At 45.5% G+C, this 23,747-nt stretch overlaps 1 protein-coding gene across 1 annotated transcript in view; it reads right to left on the bottom strand.

Annotated features, from left to right (window-relative positions):
- Nucleotides 1–8,407: 8,407 nt before the first annotated feature.
- The window catches only part of LOC148754877 (uncharacterized), a 28,439-nt gene continuing 13,099 nt past the window's right edge, over nucleotides 8,408–23,747 (bottom strand). The window contains exon 4 of the mRNA XM_088794257.1: nucleotides 8,408–8,460. Within this exon, the coding sequence (XP_088650383.1) occupies nucleotides 8,423–8,460 (38 nt within the window). The 3' untranslated portion in view covers nucleotides 8,408–8,422. The remainder of the gene's footprint in view (nucleotides 8,461–23,747) is intronic.

Genomic DNA, 23,747 nt, shown 5'->3' with positions numbered 1-23,747 from the left:
ATGAAACCACGGCCAGCCAGGGATTTTTAGGAGGTGGAATGAAAGTAATCAGCAGAGCCACAGCCTCTCAGCCCCACGTCCCCCACTGCTGGTGTACTTCGGCCCTGCAATAAAGCTTCCCATTTTTCAGGATATTAAATTTGAGTTCAGGGAAAGCCAGACATCATGTAATCACAGTTTGGAATTACAGTATATATCTAATAAAAGCTCACAGAACTTGCCAAAAAAAAAAAAATTCAGAATCTTTTAAAGAGCTATGTGTTTGCTAAGAAGGAGGGAGGTGGGAAAGAAATCATGTGTAAGAGAAACCTTTTCACAGAACCCAGGTGACTCCAGACCAGGCATATATACTGGCAGACGGATTAAAATTAGGACTCCTTTCCCCACCCCCTATGAAGGAAAGGAGGGAAGAGGGGCGGGAATAGTCTCCATTGCAGAGTGAAGACACCTTGGTTCCGACGGGACCGTAGGGAAGCCCACCGCACCTCTCTGCCTGCTGGCACTCCTGCTCTGCGGAGATGCAAAGGTCTCTGAGTGCTTGTAAAACGAAGGCAGCAGAGAGTTTCCATGATGTGCCCTACACATCGGGATTACTTCTGCTGGAGGCAGGGCTGGCTTCATGGGCGGCTGTACAGTCACACTGGCCTCTACACACAGAAGGGCCCCAAGCTGGGCTCAATCCTCTGCTCTCACTGCTGTGAAATGTATAATAATTTAGGAACAAGGGACCCCACATTTTCCTTTTGCACTGGGCTTTGAAAATGATGTAGCCGGTGGGGCTGGGCATTTTTGTGAGGCTGTTCACATTACTGCATATATTTCTCACATCGCTGCTCCATGGTCGTGTGGACATTTTGTATGTGCTCAGCCGCGGCCCACTGTGCATGGAGAGTGTCTTCCTACGCGTCCACACTGCAGCCTGTGGGGCTTTTCCGGAAGGATCAGTCCTTTCTCCCCCTCTAAACTCCAGGCCAGAGCCCAAGTCTTGTCATATGCATCCCAGCCTGCCTTTTGTCTCTTCTCCAGGTCCCAGAGTCCCTGTAAGGATGCACTACCTTCTTAGAACCAACAGTAAGAGCAGCTGAGGCCTTCTTAAAACTTTGCCTGGGGCAAAGGTTCATGTAAACTCCTGCTATTGAGGACACTCCACAGCACCTTAATCAGGCCAGTGTGTGGCAAACAGCAGAGCGCCACCCCACCACGTTGCACCCCCTCCCCACCCACTGCATCTTGCTCAAACCTCTGTTGACCCTTAACACTTGGTCTTGTGCAGGTCAGGGGCTGCTTCAAGGCTGAAAGTGGTTCTTTCGCGTGGGTAAAATACAGCGATTTAACTACAATTCGAATTACTTCTGCAGCCCCAAACCCATGGGCTTCCCCAAGAACTGAGCACTTTGCGAGGCTGTTCCCAGTACTCCGTCCTTCAGTCCTTCCCACCCCATCCCCACACACGAAAGGCCTGAGGAGGATGGGAATGGCCCTGGGTGATGAAACTTCTTTATTATTCCAGCTGTCTTCTCCTTCCTGCACCTCCACAGCCCCACCCTGCCCCAAGGAAGAACAGAATAGAAACCAAACACTGTTCTGCACAAATAAATGGGGCTCATTGCCTCAAAGGGACAGGAGAAGAGGGAAGAAAGTAGGAGTGAAGAGGAAAGGCATCTTGCAAATTTGGGAAATACTTCTCACTATCAATTTAGACTGTATTGTCCCTGGAAATCAACGTGGCCACTGGTGACTGGCAGACACAACTACGTAAGAGGTGAAGTGGTGAGCAGGCTTATAGCTCTCCCTGGTAGAAATAATAAAAGTGAACCTAACCGGCGGACTTCAGGTCTACTGCCCTCCACCAGACAACAAGGAGCCCTCGTCCCTGGCTGTTTTGTGAAGTTTAAACATCCAGCGGCACCACTAACCATTTTACTGAAGTCCCAGATGGTTTCTGCAGACAAAATGACTGAGATGGGAGTGGAGTGGAGTTTTCGCAAAGGAAATGGGGTGCAGCTGAGGGCTGATGAGCTAGTTGGGACCTAGGTTGGAAGTGGGACTCCACCAGGAATTGTCTGCCTTTGAAGTTCTGGGCAAAGTCCAAATTAGCTAAAGTCCTGACTTTCCCTCTGTTGTTGGGGTGGGAACATTTCACCTTTCTCCCCTTCTAGGTTCTTTGGCTGCTCTAATAATTAATTTGACTTAAGACATTAACAGGAGAAAAACAAATTTAAGTTTGTACATACGGGAGCTCCATGAAAATATGAGACTCGACGGCAAGTTGGCCAATTGAGGCTAATATGCCATCCTGAGCTAAAGAACAAGATAAGGGTCTGGGATCCGAAGGGGAAGAGGGCAATTCCCAAGAAGATAAGAGTAGATGTTTGGTAATTAGATGTTTATCCTGCCATGCAGATAAGTCTTTCAGATAAAAATCGTTATATCTAGTAACAACTCTCTTTCTGGTACAGGCCCCTATCTAAAGTCTTTCAGGCAGCTAAGGGAGAGGTAAAAGTCTTTCCTGAGTCTGCTGGGTCTTCACGGCCTTCAGCTCAAAATAATCCACATGCCAAAGCGGCACATTTTGGGGTGGCATATTCTGCTCCCCTTCACTTTGTAGTTCCTCCCCAAATCACGGAGCTTTGCGTGGACTCAAGGACAGACAGTCAATCTCTGGTCCAGGGGAGGGACATCACTTTCTCAAGTGAACGAGGACTCAGAGGGCTCAAGACAGAAAGTAAACTGAGGCTCTCTCCTTCCTCGATCAGTGAGAGCTAGCTGTCCTCTGAAACAGGAAAGGCCTGAGATTGGACACTTAGGTGACCAAGACACGGGGTCACGGTCATGGCGTAGCAGGGAACCTGCAATGCTTCTGTTCACCTTCAAAAGGAACTCTGTGAAAATGCTGCCATCCGTTCCTAAAGGACCGATGACCAAGCCGGCCTTCACATTTCCCTCAGCTTGACGAAACTTTGGGTAGGCTTCTCCCCGACTCTAGGCCCTGCCCTCCCTTTTCCTAGAGTATTTTCTCTAGAAAATTTGTAATTGGAATTCTTTCTCTGTCTCTTTGAGATATATATATATATATATATATATATATATATATATATATATATTTTTTTTTTTTTTTTTTTTTTTAAGAAGTTTCTTGCCAGCTTTACATCCCAAGAATGTCTTTCTCAAGTACCTGCAAGCAATCTGTTTGAAATGGAATCATCAAAGGATGATTCATCAAAGGAATCATCGTCAGCACTAGCTGTGCTATCTCCCAGTTCCTTGGGAGAGTAGGAGCCTAACTTCTGCAGGCCCTTTGCTCCAAGTTGTAAGACTACCTCCTCTTGTAAAGATACAAGAAATTTACTCTCCCTTGGGTCAATCCAATTAGCAAACACAGACGGCCCATGATAATTTTCTCACTCCAATGCTTAAAAACCCTAACCCTCTTTGTTTCCATGGAGTTGGGTTCAGACTGAGTTCTGGCCTCTCTCCCCTTCTGCAAAAGCCTTGAAAAAAGTCTGGCTCACATGTTTAACTTTGGTGCAATTTTTGCTTTGACACTAACCATGTAAATAATGTCAAACAAAATGTGTTGTGTTCCTGCAAACCCTGACTGCTTTCTGTGTTCCTGAAAAACCTGATTGCCTTACAGCATGAAAAGATCAGTGACTAAATTGTATGAGGCAAAGTGTCTCTTGGTTTGTGCATCTCCCTCGGGGATCCTGGGAAGACTCATCTGGGTCAAAGCTGACATGGGAAGGAGGACTGTCACCAACCGCTCTCCATAACTAGAACATTGTCAGGGAGCAGGAAGGCATTGGCTGGAGCTGGGCAGCTGCTGCCCACTGGATTTAACACAACCTGACAGAGCACTCACCTCACACCAGGCACTGCTCTAAGCGCCTTACAAATAATAGTCATTTAATTCTTATGATAACCCCATGAAACAGAGTTTACTAAAAGCCCCATGTTTCCAGCTAAGGCACAGCTTTGGCACCACAGAAATCTGAAGCAAACTTGTTCAAGTTCACACTGCTGATAAGCATAGATCCCTGGCATATCAGTTCCAGCGGCTGTGTTTTAATGCCAGATTCTGTGGCTGGAACCAAAGAGCAGGATATCCCCAGGCGTGGTAGCAGGCCCCTGAGACCTGATCAGGAAACCAGGTACCTGCCAGAGAAGTCTCCAAGTCACTACCAGAGAGCAGCTCCCTATTTCAGAATCAAAGTAGCCCATGACAGCTGCTACAGCCTCCACCTACGTTCTGTACCCCACAGGAGAGGACGGTTATGTTGCAGTATCCCATCATTCCCTGCAGTTAGAGGGGATTCCTGTATAGCAGGAGCTGTAGATCCTTTCTGTAAATCTGCTTTCACAATGAGCACAAGCGGGCAGTTCCAGGAGCAAAGCCTGTTTTTCTGCAAAGGGATGTACAGAGGTGTCAGTGTCTGAGAACAACGGAACAATATCCAAATTCTTTCCTCCCTGCCGTTCGGAAGGTCCGAGTGACCTTGGCTGATCTCTGCAGTATATGCTGAAAATACAATGGTGGCTTTGACTGCCACCAAGGGCAAACCAGATTCCACATTTAGTGTGAAGAGTAGCTTTTCTCCTCCCCCAGTGCACCTTTCCAATCTACTTACTTCCCTTGCTGCTTCAGAACGCGCAGAAGACCTTTGGCAGAGGGAGCTGATACTTGCACATAGGAAAGAAAGTGCAGCTTGCACACACACACAAACCCCCCCCCACACACACACACACACACACAAAACAAATGAAAAACCAGATACCTCCCCTGGGTCCCCATCACCCCTGAGGAGCCCAGGAGGTCTGCCCGCCAGCTCTGGGGTAGACAGGAGCAGACCCGGCTGTGGCGCCCAGCTCGCCATCATTCTCTGAACCTTCCTTTTTCCATCTGTAAAAAGCGAATCACAATATCTGCGCTTTGTGCTCTCCAGAGCTGTTATGAGGCTCAAATGAGATAATGTATGTAAAGCGCTTTGTAAACTGTAAAATGCTCTACAAATGTAAGGGATTATGATAAACCACAATACAGCCATGTTTTATGCTTTTATAAAACTACTGGCTGGAATTGCAGGAAGGGGAATCCCAGTGGTGATTTTTATTTTGGAAACAGGAGGACTTGGGTTTGCCTCCTGGCCAGGAATTGGATTCCTGGCAGCAGCTGTTTATTCCATTTCGCTGGGCGCCGCGCATATGGCGGCCGCGCGCCACCCGCCGAGCTGCCAATATGTACTACTTTGTTTGAGCATATCAGGAAAAGCGTCTTTTCGCCTCCCTCGCTGTTTCTAACTTGCCAAGTCTAACACCTAGGAAATAGAGACTTTCAAGTCGCACTTCACCACCGCAGCATTTGTTTTTTAAGATGAGATCTTTTTTCCTCCTTAGCAACCAGAAATTTACAGCCGGACTCTCACCATAAAAAACAGCCTTGCCTTGAGCAGATTTTAAAAACTCGGATGCTGCTTTTATAAAGCTTGGCCGTGGTTAAAATGAACATGATATTAATATTTGTCCTGGGACTGAGTTTGGAACAGCTGAAAGGGATTAAGCCACGAACAGGTTTGCTTTTCCGCGTCTCTGCAGAGCAAGGAGAGGCGGGGCGCGCGCTGGGAGCCTGGGGCGCGAGGGGAGCAGAGCGCCCCACAGCTCGGCGCGGAAGCCTGCACCCGCCCTTCGTTGCAAGTAGCCACTCGCTGCAACCTGAGGTGTTTTGAGATCACGCTGCATCTAAGAACTACTACTTGCTTGTAAATGTCAAGAGGAATTATGAACCTTTGTAGAAAAGTAACTGTTTGACTAATTTCCGGTTCCACGGAGCAAATACACTCCCTATGTATTTAGAATCTGGTGCTGACAACCAGGCCGTGGCAAGTTTCAAGGTTATGGGATCATAAATGGGATTAGATAACCCAGACAGTGTGGCTCAGACTCCAGCACTTTAAAAATATTATTAAAACCCCCAGAAAACGGCAAACAATTTTGAAGGGGAAGATAGAACAGACCCCAACAAAGAGAAAGGAATCCTGGAAATGGTACTACGGAGCGACTTGGAAACCCCAGAGCATTTCTAGAGTACATGTTAGAATAAATGAATATTTTAGAACATAAAAATATAAAGAAACAGGTGGTGATTTATAGCTGAGAAAGATTTTTCTCTTAGATTTGAGGCATGGTGAAAAGAAAAAAGGAAAGAAAAGGATGAGAGAAACTTACTGAGAAGACCAGAACTGACAGCGGTAATTTGCACACCCAGATAGCAGAATGCACCACCTGGAAGCCTTTGCATTTTAAATGATCTATTTCTTTTTAATTGACTAGATTAATTATTTCCACCTTGCCACTTGGCAGGTAGGTCACTGTTCCTTTTCACAGCATTAATGAACCCATTCACTTTTTCTACATGTAATTAAGACTGTGAGTTACAGATCACATTCTTAAATTGGCTTAGTGTACAGCCAACTCAGTCTTTATTAAACAAAATATATGACATCGGGTATTTCTCATTGAAAAAGTGTTGAATTTCTACTGAGTTTTCCTCCAGTTGTTGTGAGAGGGGTGACTTTGTTCTTTTTATTTTTTGGAAAAGAAATACAGACCTATAAAGGTTATAGCATCCAGCATCCAGGATGGTGTTTCATTCTTAATGTACTTAAAGTCTGGAGACTTAAAGGGCAGCTGATGGATTCATGTTCAAGTATTTCTATTGCCACCAAATTTTGACCAAGGCCTTTCATGAGCTATTTAAAAAGAAATAACTTTGGGTATGCTGTTAAAGTTAGTTAAGTGAAATATATTGCTCTCTTCTGTTAGCTTTATTTCTAGGCTATTTAGGAAACCCTAGGAACATTAAGAGTTACTCAATGCACTGAATACAGTAGCAGAACACAGTAGAGAAAGCTTTGTCTATAGCCCTCAAGAGAGCAAGCCTTAATTTAAGCCAACACAAGCTGTCTCCCAAAGCATTCGGTTTCACTCAGGACTTCTGGATCTCAACTTGCTTCCCAGAGGAACTAAATTTAGAACTAAAGGTTGAGGTGCTTTAATCTTTCCAGGATCTGAATGGGTGAAAATGAGTCTGGTGGAGCACCTAATCGAGAGGAAAACTATTGGATAGATATCTTAAGGGTAGACATCTTTACTGCTGGCAAAAGACTAGCAACATGAATTCAAAATATCAGTAATACCAAGCATTGTTTTTCATACTGAAAGCTTGTGAGAACTTGTGTGCATTGTCTGAATACAATGGGATTGAGATAAAAGATATAACAACTGATGTTTTTCCAATTCTTACTCCATTTCTTTGTGGAAATGGAATCTTCTAGTCACAGGTAATAACTAAGCTCTACTAATCATTGCGACAAACCTACTCAAGTATGTAACATAACTTATTTCCTAATTTTTTTAATGGAACCTACATTTTGCAATCTTTTGTCCCACAGTTGTAAAACTTTATGGCGTTCTCCTTTTGTCTACTGAGATTTCAGGTGGTTAACTGCTGTATTTCCTTCCACCCTAAAATGCAAGTGTAGTAATGATATCCATGTGCTCCAACTAAGGCACGCTGGGCTGTGGTTATGTTTTAAATCAGTGCCCGAACACACATCCTCACACAGAGTCAGAGTCGGCTGGAATGGCATTTCATCTTGGTCTCACATATAGCAGACTATGGTCGTGACAAAAAACATACAAAGCTAACTGCACCATGGCTTAGCGTAGCTCTGTCATGAGCTAAAAGGGAGAGCTTAAATGCATTTTACCCATTGTTGGGATGGCTTGAAACAGTGTGCAGTCTTACAGGGCATTTCAAATTCATGTCACAGGCATGTGTGGGAATAGAGGTAATGGAAAAAGAAACCTATTTCAGGAACTGGAGTGCTTATACACGCTGTTGGAGTCCTCTTTGGAGACTGTACCCAAATTGTTTTGTGCTGGTTAAAGCTGAAGGCTGGGGCCCTGGTAGCACAATACTTAAAGGAAAACCTGCTCAGAGAAATGAGGCTTTCAACTTCCAGTAAGCAAACCAAACTAGGGAACCACCGCAACACATTACGTCTCCTAGCTGGACAAATGTCACCATGGGGATAGAGTCATTCTACATGAGGGCAAGTCCATGTCTCTGCTTCTCCCCCTCCCCCCCACCACCCCCACCACCTTCAAGAATAGGCTGCCAAGAAGCAAAGACATTTCCCTTGGGGAAATCTTTGGGCTTTGTAAAAGTCCCCCCTGCTCCCCCTTCAGCTACGTTTTACTTCTGTGCCAGCAGAGAGGGCTTCCAGACACAGCACTCGGGAAACCTGCATATTGTAAGGGCCAGCTTAGCTGCCCTCGTTTCTAGCTCGGTTCTCTGGAGCCATATCCTGACCAACACCTCCCTTCTTGCCTCCCTCCACCCCCTTACCAGAATTAGCTGATCTCATTCCAGGCTGGAGTCTGAATCAGGAGTCTTGGGGACTGAAAGGAGAGAAAAATGGGAATCAGGACTGGACTAGGTCCCACTGTATAAAATACAGGATTTGCCATTTAAAAATAATAATCATGAGGGATCTATCCAGTGATTGCAATACTGATTTTCAATTTTCTGATGTTTGGTATACTATACTATTTTATGTTCAGAAATACTGGTATTTCTGTTGCACATTGTAGTAATGTTATTTTGGTCATCAGTTAACTTAGATCTCCAATTCCAACCCTACCTGCCCCCTACCTATCTCCCACCATTATCACTGATACCCTCACCATAAGCCCTACCAGCCCCTCTTTACCATTCAGCTTTGTAAGCCCCCTGTTCCCCTCTTCCTACCCAAAAAACCAATGGCTTAGCTGGAGTTGGTGGAAACGGCCAGATCTCTCTGCTAGGGAAGGGCCTGGGTAGACCCCAAGTGGGTTCCTACCCTCTGGTCACTAGGAGAGAAATCACACTGCGACAACTGCAAATTACTGGCCAGAGCAACCTGAGTGAGTGGCAGAGGGACACAGCAATTCTCAGTGATGACCCTCTGGACTCTCACACCTAGAAACACTTAGCTCTGAGCTGCATGCTCGCTGACAAGAAGGTGGGATCCTAGAGGCAGACTGCTTCCACAACAGCTCCTGCCGTTGACTGGAGGCAGTGTGGCCCGTGCTGACATGCCCTCAGTGGCTCTCTGCCCTCTCCCCATTGGAGATGTGAGGGTATTTATTGGAAACATCCCTGTAGAAACGTACCATCTTGCAGTACCTGACTATTCCTTTGCATGCATTAATCCCACTGTCACTTATCCCAGATCCCCTTTGGGGGTGACTGGGTTTGAGGAGGAAGTCTAAAGCTTTGCCCTAAGCAAAGATGAAGCTCACTGAGATGCATGGGCTTGAAATAACTGGAATACATACCAGACCAGGAGAATGGTTCCAAGGTAAAAATGCCTCTAAGTGGTAACATGTGACACAGTTTGGCCCAATCAAAGTACCTCATACACTTATTTCCAAAAACTGGTCAGACAATCCAGCCAGGACTAAACAGAACCTTCCCAGTGATTTTTCAATGATAACTTGCCTCCTGGATCACTGAACTAGGTCTCCACTTGAGGGTGGCTCATTTGATCTTGTTCTTGCCAGGATATTCAATGGCACTGACAGCTACTGAACTCAAGTGTGGCTGAGCCGCCTGAGTTTCGGGGTTTGTGGACAATGTACTGTACCCCGCTACTTATGACAACAAACTTAGCCATTTCCCTGCAGTTATGAAGCACATTTTATGCCTACTCGTCCCGACCGATGTTCCTTGTAGTTCACCAGTCTTCCTCAAAACCACTGGCACTTCTTGACCCTGACTATTCACCATTCAGAAGGCAAGGGCCACAGGAAGCTCCAGCTCAGGCTCATCTAGCTGGACACCTCCCTCTGCCATTTCTATCTTCCGGCATCAGGGCGGAAGTGGGGCAATGCCTCTCATGAGTCTCCTGAGAGGTATACAGCCTTTTCAGATGTCTGTGAAGATGCAAGGAATAGCCATGCTCTTAGATAACCCTCAAGCCCATCTGGATGTTTCTCCTACAACAGCACCCCCAAAGGTTGAACCCCAAGTGGGGGAAGAGTTGAGAATACTCAAGCCTGACCTTTCATGTTTCTCCCTCTCTCTTGCCTCAGACGAGCGTCCTACTTCCCCTTCCTCTTTAATAGGGACGCCCCTTGGTCATGTTCTCATCTCCTTTCCTAAGTGGCGTCTGCCCTGCCTTTCCTTGAGAAAGTGATGTTGGGGAGGCTGCAGAGAAAGAAAATGAATCTCCGAGATGGGAAAACACAAGAGAAGTAGCATCCCTGTTACTCCAGCAAAAACTCAACAATCTTAGATGAGTTTCCTCATATTTTATTCATTCAACAGGTATATGCTGAGGAGGCAAAGACACAGTCCTTGCCGGCATTAAAAGTACTTAGTTTGTGGGAAGGCCAATGAGTATCCAACAATTACAAAGCTCTCAGCACCTGTAACACTGGATTACACACTCTCAATTCCATGTCTTCCCTTGAAACACAAGGAGACCTTTGGCCAAAAACTGTAGCTTACTCTGTAGCACCTAACACATAGCCTAACACAATGGTGGTGTTTTTAAAAAATGTTGTTGACTAGATGAATCACTGAATGAATGAAAAGGATAGTGCTGTCAGAGCACACGCAGAGGCCATTCTATGAATGCACAGAAGGGCTCCCCACTTTCACTGGGTTGGGGGATGTGAATCGGTTAAGGAAAAGAACCTGGAGAAGACGGCGCATGGGCTGAGCCTTGCTGTGGAGCAGACGTGCAGAGGTGGAGAAGGCACACGTCACACAGCTGTACTGTGATGGGGAAGAGCCCGCCCCTTCCAGCAACTGCATGTTGGATCTGCAATTGCAACGGCCCTAGAATGCACATGGCTGTGTGGGCAAGACCTAGACTATGCAGCGCCTTCTGCCATACAAGCTTCATCTAAAAGATTTTTATTCTGTGAGGAGAGAGATTTTGTCTATTTGTTCACCATCATATCCCTTGTTCTTTCATCGCTTCTTCCCCATCATATCAGCTTACTCATGGTTTCAATCAGCCTTACAGCTTATGTTCCTGGACTGCCTCCATCTCTCCACTTTTCCCAATTCAAACATCCACAAGCATGCATTGGATTGACACAGTCCATATTTTACCACCAGGCCACATTATGGGTCAGCCAATTGGATGGCTCTTCTGGGTGAGGTGCCCAGCCCTGGTCTAATCAGCCTGGGCTGCAGGGGCAGGTCACATGGTACTACATTTGGCCACCTTGGCAGGAGGGCTGTGATCATGGTATTTCTTTAGAGGATTGGGGGTGAGTCAGTGAAGCAGGCACAGGACTGATACATACAGTACAGGTCTAAAGAGAGAAAGAAAAAAGCAAGGCCACGTCTTCCTCTTACGTGCGTCCCCAAAGCCTATAGTGTTCCACATATGTTCAATGAATGGATAAATGAATGAATGAACATATGAGGGAATAAATGAAATTAATGAAGCAGAAGCAAGTGCTACTCAGCAGACAATTATTCTAACACCAGGACCAGAGGGAATCAGGACACCGCTCAGCAGCAGTCCTGAACCAGAGCTGTTCCTGGCACACACTTGTGTGCCCCAAGCCCAGATCTGCCCCTCCTAGGATGCCCCCTCAGTGAGTGAGCAAGGAAAAGCCCTGTCTGCCAGATGTTTCACCCTGAACCTCCCTCTGGCTGTGAAAATTCCCCCTGTGCCAATGAGAGGAGCTTGACCCACGAGGCCTAAGGAATGAGAGAGCATTTGAGTTGCGCTGCCTAATTAATCTCAGGTTTGGCAAGAGTGACTGGGAGTGTCAAAAATCGCCAGTCACAGATGCTTCTCCTGAGCTCTAACAACAAAGTTGTCAACTATGTTGAGGAACAGGAAGCCATAATATTATTTAAGAGTCCAGTGCCCTTGTTTGAGAGACATGGAAGGGAAAGTGCTGGGCTTGGACCCAAAAGGAGTGAGTTTGAGTTTGCGTTTGACCTTGAACAAGTCACATGACCTCCAAGGCCCTAACTTTCCTTTAGGAATAATCACTTCTGTCCTCCCCACACCTCATTAGGTTGTAATGAAGACCAAGTAAGATGACATTTGTGAAAAGAGTTTGTGAATGGTGAAATGCTGTATAGATGTGAGAGACTGTTACTAGCATCAACAAGCAATTAGCAAACAAATGGAGTAGCGGTGGGAAAATGTGAAGGTAAAAGGTGAGGAGGCTGCTGCAGTCACCAGCTCCAGGCGATGCTAACTTGAACCAAGGCAGAAGCAGTGGGAATGGAGAGAAGGTACACGGATCCCCTCTTAATTTTCTGGCCCATATGAAGCATCTATGTTGCTTAATGAATGAATGACTGGAGTATAAGCAGGGATTCTTTATAAAGAAATCATCTTACTTATCAAAACATTATCTGTTTTGTAATTTTTGAATTCTGAATTTCACCCCTATTTTTGTAGCGCCCGTGAACTTAGCACGTATTTTATTATTGCCGTTACCACCCTGATTTAATGTATTTGTCAAATTATTCATCTTCTCTTCTAGACTTGAATCCCTGCAGGACAAGGGCCATGTTTTATCAATAGTTGAAACCATTCTTGTTGCCTTGCACACTGCTTAATGTATAATAAACGTGTAATGTGTGATGGATAAGTAAATGATTAAATCACATCACTGTCGATGAATCTATGACTTCAAATCTTCAAAGTACTCTTGCAAGGAAGGTATTTTCATTCCCATTTTACAGGTGAAAAAACAAAGACTCAGAGAAGTTAAGTAAGTAAGATACCCAAGGTCCCGTAGCTGGTAGAGTCTGGATTCAAATGGCCCGCTTCAGAGCCCACACCACCTCTGCTTGTTTCCGGTGCCCCGCTAATATTAGCAGCTCTGGATAGGTGTCTTCGTGATTTTGCATTTGTCTTCAACTTGCTGAACTCTTATCCAACCCTGTGATTGTCTTAGTTTGGACACACATTTCACTTTTGGGGAGAAGTGAAAGGGCCTCTGGAAGTAAGACCATGAGAATCACTGAGTATATAAGATCTCTTCTGAAAATGATCGTCCTCAGGGATAAAAGTCTGATACAAACTTTCAAACAAAAATAAGGGAACTGCACATAGCACTGAGCTTGATGAAACCTGGCATGTCCCATTGTGTCTTATGGCGTCTCTGTCATTTCAGGACAAGGAGAGCATGGAGAGGGTGGAAAGGGATTCCCATCTGTCTAGCTAGGAAGGCGGCTGACAAAGATTGTCGAGGGAGAAAAGGAGGTGTCCAGCACCACAGTAATCCAGATACATTCTAGTAATCCAGAATGTATAATGTTTGAAGGCTGCTTGTCATTGACAGGGAAAACCAAACTGCTATTCTATGCTTGTTATGTTCCTGTTTTGTTTTTTTTTGTTTTTTTTTTTCACATATCATAAGCACATTCAACTTGCGTGGTCCAGCTAATGCACTGATGCTCAAACATGTTTCTTTAATAGAGGACCCAGATTTCATCGTGCTCTTTGCAGAACATCATTAAAAACTGCTCTACTGAATTTCATCACGCAAATAGAGATTTAAGGATATTTCACTAAACATAGAGAGTACAGAAGGTATAAAATGATGAGTAAATGTCTCCTTCCTAAACTGTCATCCATCCCACTCCCTCCCCAGAGAGAACTACTGTTGACAGTTTCTTATGTATCCTTCCAGAAATCTTTCCATGTCTATATAAGTGTACACAGAATACGTATAACCTTTTTCAAAAAAAAAAAATAGGGAGTTCATATTATAAATGCTCTTTCATACTTTGGTATATCCACAAAATACATGCTATAAATCATATAAAGTATTACAAAATGGTTTTGAACGAAATAAGAAATGAATTAGAAAAGAATACATGAGTGAGACATACTATATGCCTTGATACGGCCCTGAAATGACCATCTAGCTGTGACTTATCCATGAACCCTGCTCTTATTTCCCAATCAGCCCCATCTTCTGGTTTTTGAGAGGCTCCCGCCCCTAATCAGTCAAGTAGGAGCATTTGTGAGCATTGGCGTCCACCCCACCTCCCAGAAATCCCAACCAAATGGGCCTGGGAAAGACAGGAGAAGCAGGTTTGGTTTTTCTTTGACATCCTAAGCACACAACTCTAAAACCTCACTGATTTATCTGAAATGAGCCTGAGTTACAGGATAATTCTATACATAGATTTTCATTGAGACTAAAAACTTTTTTTTCCCCATAAAGTTCAGGCTAAGCCTGCCTTAATTAAGGAAAAAGCAAGAGTCATATGCTGTTTACTCAGAGGCTTGCATACCATGTCAAGTACAGATATTCTAAAGCCCTTACATCAGATTCCTAGTAATTACGGTAGCAAACAACTTCTCGGCAGCTGGAACAAAGACCAACTTCATTCCAAATGGGTCAGTGTGAAGGGAAGGAGTGTGACCACATTCCTGGGTGGCACAGGAGCTCTCAGGGCCTAGGACACCCCCGCCCCACTGCTGCTTCACTACAGCCCCTCTACCCCAGGTCCACAGCAGGGAGCTGGAGGGTGGGCTAAGCCAGGGAGGGTGCTGACCTGCAGCGGGTCCCTTCCATGGTACAAAGAACCATGGAAATCCCTAGAATCCCAACCTGCCTCTGGGGACCCCCAAACCATTGCCAGAGGACCATGAAGTCAGTCCTGGGTAAGCCCATGTATTAAAAATAGTAGGGGTTGTGTAAGCCCATGTATTAAATGATGTGACATTTAACCGAGCCATGCCTTGAACTTTGAAACCCATATAGAGCCCTACAGTGACCCCTAAAAACCCTGAGTTTGTCTGAGCCAACAAGTCCATCAATCGTGCACTTTTTGAGACATGAGATCAAAGGTGAGTCTCTCCCTTGTAAATGGAGAGACACCCACATACCTACAAGGACAGGGGACCATTCAAGGAGGTGTGGAGGTGCCAAAGAGTGGCACATGCAATACTCTGATGGTGCAGAACATCTTACTGTAGAGCACAGGGAATTTAGAATCAGCCCTTCCCTACCACAACTTTCATGTTCTGAGCTGAATGCGAGCTGAGCTTTCGACCTTGAGATACATTATTTATGACCTTGTCTTTGTCCCCACTAGAAAGACAACCACATTCCTCAAAGGCTTTCCCAATGGCACTTAGCACAATGTTTGGAACATAGTAGGTACTCAATAAATGATAAAGTAAATTCACACTTAAGGCTATCAGTTTTCTGCTTTTTAGACCAGGTGTGCATAACGGGGTAAAGAGTGGGTGCAACTGCTCAGGACAATTTGCATTGTAATTGTTATTGCTGCCCTTGAAATTTCTTTGTAGACATATAAGACAGAAACATCGGTGTATTAATGTTGTTTGACAGCTGAATTTTGGAGGTGGGATGGGGATGGGGAAGGAAGTGGGAGGCCTCTTTGTTTAAAGGAAACTCAAAGGATTGTAGAGAGACAGAAGTGAGTCCTGATCCAACTACTGACAGATGTTCTACAATTGCTCCTGGCTGCCAGAGACACTGAGAGCTGAAGTTCCTAGCTGGCTGCAGAACTGCCCGAATGTGACCAGGAGGACCATTCATTAGAGCCCCAAACCATTGCCATAGGCTAGTTTCAGGGTTCTGGGTTGGGTCTGCTGGTGTGGACATGCCACCTGAGCCATGAGACCCAGAAAATTACCTTGACGGCCACATCGATTTGGCAGAAATGAGAAGGCACTGAGGTATCAGGCAAGCTGCTATAAGTGGCTGTTTGTGATCTTCTGGCACTTGCAGCCCAGGCTGGCTGGCTTTCCAGCTTGCCCTGGCAGGCAGGCCTGGTATTTCAGCAAGTTCTGGCAGCAGAACCTAGAAAATAGTACTTTAAAAAAAAAAAAAGTGGGAAAAGCTAATGTCACGTTGGCTAAGCTCACCTGGGGCCGCCTCCATCTGTCGTTCCGTCTCTTTACGGCTCTCCATTTTCACTTTCTCTTTAGTGGTCAGAGCCTCTATTTTCCTTTCCATGCCCTTGCTGGAGAGAGGACTGTGGATGGTATTCCTCTGTCCACTGGTTTATGACCCCTACTTCTTACAGCTTGACAGCTGGTCAAGACAACTGAAGCAATTCCCGTAAGAGTTGTCATCCAAGACTGCGGTGGAGGGAAAATGGTTTAGACGTGCAGCGTACATACCTAACTCCCTGCCACAGATGGGCATAGGGGCCTGTGACGAGCATGAGATAGCCACAGTGGGCAGCAGCAGGGGTCTCAGGTCTCCTGTACCCCAAGGCAGGCTGAACAGACAGTGGTATATATATGGCCTCTCCTGACACACTCTGGGCATCAGCTAGGATTCCTCAGTTGCAAGAAACAGATGCCATGTACATTAAGTGTTAAAAGAGGAATTTGCTGAAAGGATACAGGGTAGCTCAAGAAATCAAAGAAAGGGTGAAGAGCTTAGTCTTAAAAAGGGCAGGAAGAAGGGAAGGTCTTGGGATCAAGGTAACAGAGCATAAGCATATATTAATCCCTTCAGAACATTTTTTTGTCCCAGTATCAAGCTGTTCAAGATTCCTGGTGAATCTGATTGGTTATGCTTGGATCAAGTGACCCAAACAAAGCCAATCAGATTGGCTCAATTTGACGGACAGACCCAACAAGATGTCACAGAGCACAGGGGAGGACTTGCTCCCACAGGGAAACCAGGATTCTACCAGGAGAGGGTTGGACAACAACTGAATGGCCAAATGCAACAGGTGTCCACAACCTCAAACAGACCGAATCCCTTTCTTTCTCTTCATTTCCATGTTTGCTGTAAATTGTCAACAACTGGATTTTACTGTGAGAAAATGGTGGAGGAGTTAGGAAGTCAAAGGCAGAAGGGGGCCTGATTATCATTGGTAAGTCAGACAGACCTTGAGAGGGGAGTCCTGGATCTGTTTCCACTTCTTTGAAAACCTGAGTAGAGAAACCTCATGCATCTAAGTCAAAAAACCTGAGAGTCACCCAGATGCCTCCATTTTCTTCCCTCTTTCTCCTAAATCGAATCAGGCACCAATTTCTTCCACTTTATCCGCTGAACATTTCTCATCTTTACACAACCCTTCAGACCTCCATCAGCTTGTCACCTGCCCAGGGCCAGAGCCTCCTAACCAGCCTCCTTGCCTCCAGGCTGCTAGCCTCCAATACTCTCCCACACTGAGGCCACGTGGATCTTTTGGAAACCCAAATATGATCATGTCTCTCCCTCTCAGGGGCTTCCTCTGCATTCAGGAAAGCCTTAGCACACACACAGGGTTAGTCTCTGGCTTACTTCTCCAGCCTTCTTGCGTTTCTCCTTCCTTCATGACTTTCACATGAAATTTCTTGGAGCACTATTATTGCCTGCTAAGTGTTTGCATTGAAGAGGAGGGGAAAAGAACTGTCTTCCCCCACTGCCTAGAGTCAGAGTACTATGGCCTGAATTGTCTCTCAAAATTCATATGTTGACGTCCTAATCCCCTGTGCGACAGTATTTGGAGAAAAGACCTACAAGGAGGAAATAAAGGTTAAGTGAAGTCATAAGGGTAAGACTCTAATGCAATAGGATTGGTGTCCTTATAAGGTGAGGAAGAGAGACTAAAACTCCCTGTGTGCCATGTGAGGACACAGCAAGAAGGCAACCATGTGCAAGCCAGAAAGAGAGCCCTCACCGGAAATCGATCCTGCCAGACCTTAATCTGGGCCTTCTAGCTTCCAGAATTGTGAGAAATAAATTTCTGTTATTTAAGTCACTCAATCGATTGCATTTTGTTATAGCAGCCTGAGCTAAGACAGGGGGCAAACTGTGAAACAGTTTCCATAAACCTTGACATCTCTTTCAAGTTTTCTGTTTTACAGTAAATTTTGGTATTTTTTGCATTCTGTCTCATAATAGTCTTATTTGCTTTGATATAAGTATGTTTTAAATCACGTACATAGTGAATCAGGCCATTGTGATCTCCTGACTTCTTGTATCCCCAGCCCATCACACGCCACCACACCACACCCAGGAGGTTTAGAAGCCAGTTTTAAAGCCCACATCAGCTGTCTCCCCCTCCAGGCTTTTGCGCACTCTGCTCTCTGCTGGAACAGCCTCTCCCTGATTCCCTTTTCCACCTGGTGAATCCTTTAAAGCAAACACTCAGTTGTCACTTCCTCTTTTCAGATGCTCCTGGCCTCACCCCTCACAGTGAAGCTGACATTCTCCTTTGTGCATTCACTATGTCTTTTGCAGATGGACAGCCCGTGGTTACTTGCAGGCATGTTTATATGTTTGACGCCTACTGAATTGTAAGCTCCTTGAGAGCCGGCAGGAGGTTTGATTTATCAGCAAATCCCCAGGGCCGACCAGAGCGCCAAGTACAAAGTATATGCTTGGTAATTGTTGACGAATGAGTGAATGAGTGGGTAAGTAAATGAATGATTTCATAAATCAGCCTAAAGTAAAGCAGGAGTCATTTCTGTGGGACATACTTGGGGATGGTGGTAAAATATAAAATGTCCCACAAAAATTGGCAGTGACATTTCATGGCTCAAGGGTTTCAGCAGCGAGGCAAGGAGAGGTCTGCCCCAGAGGCACTTCCTGTCTGAGAAGAAGCGATACAGGTGAGAGGGTCTCCCGAGATTTCTGCACATTATATGGGTGAGCCTGCTCCCTAAACCCTCACTGCCTCTCACATGGAGCCCCCCTTTCTGAGCTCTCGCTAACCTAGTTGAACCCCTAAATATCTTATGCTTGGATTATCACATTTATTTTTTTAAAAGCAGCCCCCTCTTCCATCACTCTGCATCTATCACCTGCCAGGAGTACTCACCCCACCCCAACCCTCTGCAAGCTCTTCCAGTTTCTAGCCTCAATTTACCTCACAACCACACTCAACAAAGTAAATTGGCAACCCGGACTCTAGGGTCACAGCAGTGAATTCAGTGGACAAAACCGCCCGCCCTGGAGGACCTCAGCCTCAGTCCTCCAGCCCACACCTCCCGCCCATTCCCTTGCCTTTGCTCCTGCGCTTCCCTGGCTTGGAATGTCCTGTCTGAGATGCACTTATCCTAATCTCAGGGAACTTTCTCCCATCTATGAAGACTTTTCTGGATACCTCCGTCCATAGCCAGCTTTCTTGCCTCCTCTGAACCCCTGAGGCACTCAGTCACCTGCTTGCTGCCACTTATATTATGTGGGCCTTGCTTGTGTGGCTTTGGGTGGATGTGCCACATCTGTGTCTGTGTGTGATTTTTCTGCCACTAGACTGTAGACTACCTGAAGCAGAAATGGGTTTCTGTCTCCTTCTGGGTCTTGCTCAGTGCTCTGCACACGGGACTCAGTAAGAACTGACAGGAGCAGGGAAGTTCGTTGGCGGCCGATAGCTCTGCGGGGCTCTCCCTGACCTTGGGGGCTTCATTTCCTGCTTCCCAGGATGCCCACTTCTCTGTGTCCCTCTGCCTGGCTCCTGGGGTACCTGTGGGGATCGGTCCGGCACCAGGGTGCTGGTCATGAGAGAAGGACATAAATTGTGAAGGTGTCACAGGACACATTTCCCTTGATGCTTCATAGAACTGCCCAGGTCCTTTTCCCTTTCACAACTTCGGCAGAATAGACACTGTATATATATATATATACTCTGAGACATATTCTAAACAGTGGGCGTTCTCTTTTTATACGAGGATGTTAGAGCAGAGAGGAAAAATAAGGCAGCAAGAGGACCTCCAAAGAGCTGGGGTGCCCTCTCAGGAACTCCATTACACACATGTACACACGTGTGTGCACAGACACGCACAGCAGCACACAATCTAGGCAGCCCACAGCTTGCACTGCTGCTAGAATGCTCTCCGCAGCATCACATCCAGATGGTTGCCCTTGCACAGTCACACAGAGCCTGCTCCAAACATGGAGGTTGTCTCTAGTCTCTCCTGCACAGCAGAATCCACAGCCACCACCATTTCCCACTGTCTCAGCCACTCCTACTGCAATCTGCCGAAATGGGAGAAAGGGAAGCGGGTCACAGACATCATTATCATCACTTGCTCAGCAACGCGGACTCCTCTAAACTGGCTTTCTTGCCTGCCAAATATGGCAGCCAAGACAGTTACTGCCCTAGACCAAATCAAAAAAGAGAGAAATTTAAGGGGGAAAAAATTAAAATCCTTCTAGACAGCAAGACCCACAATACTCTGGGGCCACATCTAATTAACTTACAGCCTCTGATGTCAACAGCTTCCAAGGCTGGTGTGGTGCATTCACAAACACATTCCAGAAGAGTCAACATGATCTGGTGTTGACACAGGCTCATAACTGTCAGAGGCAGTAGTTCTCAATTTATGGATGCTGTAAAGCTTTGGCAATATGATTGCTACAATGTGTGGTCTGATTTTGAGAGTAAGCATGAGGAGGGGGATAGGGAGTATTGGCTCCACATTTGGCTATGGACTTGGGCTCCTGAGGGCAAATCTGCAGTGATTTCTGCTATGGCAAAGAAACTGCAATAGTAACTCCAAACAGTGAACTTTAGAATGTTATGTGGTTCTTTACTAGCAAACTCTAAACTTCTGTATCAGATCAAAAGTACATTATTCATTCAATAAACATTGTGGCCACCTAAACTGTGATGCCAGCACACAGTACAGCACAGTGGGAGTACAAGAAATGGGGGGGGAGGGGTAAGTTTACATCCAGTGGCCTCAATAGATGTTCGTTCTCTTCCCTTCCACAAACCTTTTGGAAGAACAATGGTGGAAGAAAAAAGAAAAAGGAGACAAATGGTGAACACAGCTGTCATCAGCCTTCACTCCTATCATCTTGAGGTGTTAGTGTCCATAGATGCAGGTGTGTGACTTGTTCAGGTGGGCTGCAATAGGAAACGTGTCTCTTTCATTGTCTAAAACCCAAAGATAATACTGCACCTGATTACTGACCCAAATCAAATATCACCAAAAATATTCCTCGTTTATTATCACTTGTAAACCAAGGCCAACATTTGGAGGTACTCTGAGTCAGGGCTCAAAAGCCTGGGCAATATGGTCTGAAGCCGGTGCAGAAGAGTGCCTGTGGTTGTGTGAGTGTGTGTGTGTGTGTGTGTGTGTGTGTGTGTGTGTGTGTGTGTGTTCATGTGCATGGGTGTGCATTCACCTATGTGCTAGTCTGAATCTCGCCAAATAAATGTCTGATGGTTCTCAAATGCAGAGGCAGCCAGGTCATTGGCAGCCATGCAACCAGCAAATAGTTACTGAACACCTCCAGGGTGCCAAGCATGCTGCTGAAAAAGAGGAACTAATGGGCAAAGTGTGTTGTTCTCACAAGGTAGTGCACATCTGCTTAAGAATAGAGAGGAGATAAACTATTTAGATTCATATTCACAGGCAATTCCAAGTAGGAAAGGCAGAGAGCGAGAAAGAGAGACAGAGAGAGAACTATGTATTAGAATGGCTAAAATCCAAACCACTGACAACACCAAGTGTTGTCAGGGATGTGAAACAACAAACTCATTCATTGCTGGTGGAGCAGTCACTTTGGAAGAGAGGTTGGTAATTTCTTACAAAACTCAACATTCCACCAGTCATACTCCTTGATATTTACCCAAAAGAGGTGGAAACTTATGTCCACACAAAAACGTGCACACAGATGTTTAAGGCAGCTTTACTCATATTTTGCCAAAACTTGGAAGTAACCATGATGTCCTTCAGTAGGCAACTGGATAAATAAACAGTGGTCCATCCATCCAGACAACAGATTATTCAGTGCTAAAAGGAAATGAACTACGAAGCCATAAAAAAAGACATGGAGGAAACTTAAATGCATATTACTAAGTGAAAGAAGCCCATCTGAAAAGGCTACATATTGTATGATTCCAACTACATGACATTCTGGAAAAGGCAAAACTGTGGAGACAGCAAAAAAGATCAGCGGTTGCAAGGGGTTTAGGGGTAGGGAGGGATAAATACGTGAAGCACAAGGGATATTTAGGGCGGTGAACCTATTCCGTATGATACTGTAATAGTGGCTACATGTCATTATACATTTGTCAAAACCCATGAAAGGTACACCACCAAGAGTGAATTCTGGTTTAAACTACAGGCCTTGGTTGATAATACGTCAGTGTGGATTCACTGACTGCAACAAGTGTACCATTCGGGTGGGAACCGTTAGTTGTGGGGGAGGGTGGAGCACGAGGGCAGGGGGATGATATATGGGAACTCTCTATACTTTCTGCTCAATTTTTGTGAACCTACAACTGCTTTAAAAAATAAAGTCTAAATAGGTAAATAAATAAGAGAAGAGGGCATTCCAAGCTGTGGCCACTTGAAGACACATGTAAGATCTGATGCTTAAGTTTCTCAGCGAGGACCCTGAGCAGATTTCCTGGGTTCTTTCGAACATGGAAACGTTTTACATTTTATGCTGACATTATTCCATCTGTGCGTGTATTGCCATATTCAGAAATGGGGTAGTGGCTCCAGTGAGCCTATCCCCAGGCCCAAGGGTTGGGCTATTGCGTCCACCCCAGGAGCCAGACAGAGTAGCTGGTGCACACAGGCGCTCTCGGTGACCTGTGGCCAGGAAGAATTGTGCTGAACAGTGAGAACGCTTCACCAGGCGTAATAACATGGCTGTAACATTAAGTGAAAAACAGGACTTTGCAAAAGAGCATAAATGGGATGGTCCTAATTCCGTTGGATCTCAGACAAAAGACATATGAATTGTTAACAACAGTTGTCCTGGGATGTGTGACTTTTGTGTTCTGCTTTGTGCAACTCTATGTTCTACATTTTTTCAATAGATACGTTATTTTTTAATCAAAGGCGAGAGAGAGAAAATATGAGAGCACGATCATCCATTCTCAGAGGTGCACTGAGGGTTTATCAAAATAAAAAGTGAGCAGCAGGAAAGCACACCTTCATCTGACCCAGAACAAGCTTCTGAAGGATTAGGGCACACTTGGGTTACAACGGAAATTGTGCGCATGAGACCAGAAAGACATATGTGTTGTTTTTAAGTCAACCATCTGGGCCATAGCAGTAAGGATCTGCCCAGTTTGTGGCCACTCCCAGAAGAGGATCAAAAGAGCGCCAAATACTTGAACATGGCAGGTTTTCTCATCAATGCCCAGCCTCTTCCTGCATAGACAGAAAAGGCTCCCTTTAAAGCTACAAAGGGCAAAACTGGTAGTGTCTGTAGCCCCGAAACGTATACAAAAAGAGTAACTGGAGTTACCGGACCAAGGGAGTGTAGGGAGGTGGAGGGAGAAGACAGAAATTACATAAACATGAACCGCTGCCAGGGATCAAAACCTAACACCTTCTACTTGATGTGATGGTTCTTCCAGGAGCCTGTTAACACCTCATAACTTAACTGACACCCACAAAAGAAACCATTCCACAGGGGAAACACACAACAATCCACACTGCCAGAAGTGATCACAGCCCCTGGAGCAGAACAGACAATGTTTTCCAGAAGGATCAGCAATGAAGGAGTAAAACAAAATGGGGGCATTTCTTTAATGGCCCTCAGCATTCCCCAGGTGTGGTTTGTCTGTCCCAATCCTCAGTGTCATGGGAATGCACATTTTTGTATTTCAGCAAAGGGCTCCTGTTTGACGTGCGAGGTGGTGGGTTTCCCAATCTCATCTCCGGGGGGGGGGGGGGGGGGCTGGATGACAACTTGAGGATGGGCCGTGAGTTCCTCCCAAGAGCTGCTAGATCCACTAACGTGGTGAGAAACGTCCTGAG

The sequence above is a fragment of the Rhinolophus sinicus genome, chromosome 17 (assembly GCF_057876585.1).
Source record: "Rhinolophus sinicus isolate RSI-liver-muscle chromosome 17, RSI-T2T, whole genome shotgun sequence".
Classification (NCBI taxonomy): domain Eukaryota; kingdom Metazoa; phylum Chordata; class Mammalia; order Chiroptera; family Rhinolophidae; genus Rhinolophus; species Rhinolophus sinicus.
The sequence above is the reverse complement of the archived record's forward strand: the minus strand, read 5'-3'. Positions and strand labels throughout refer to the sequence as shown.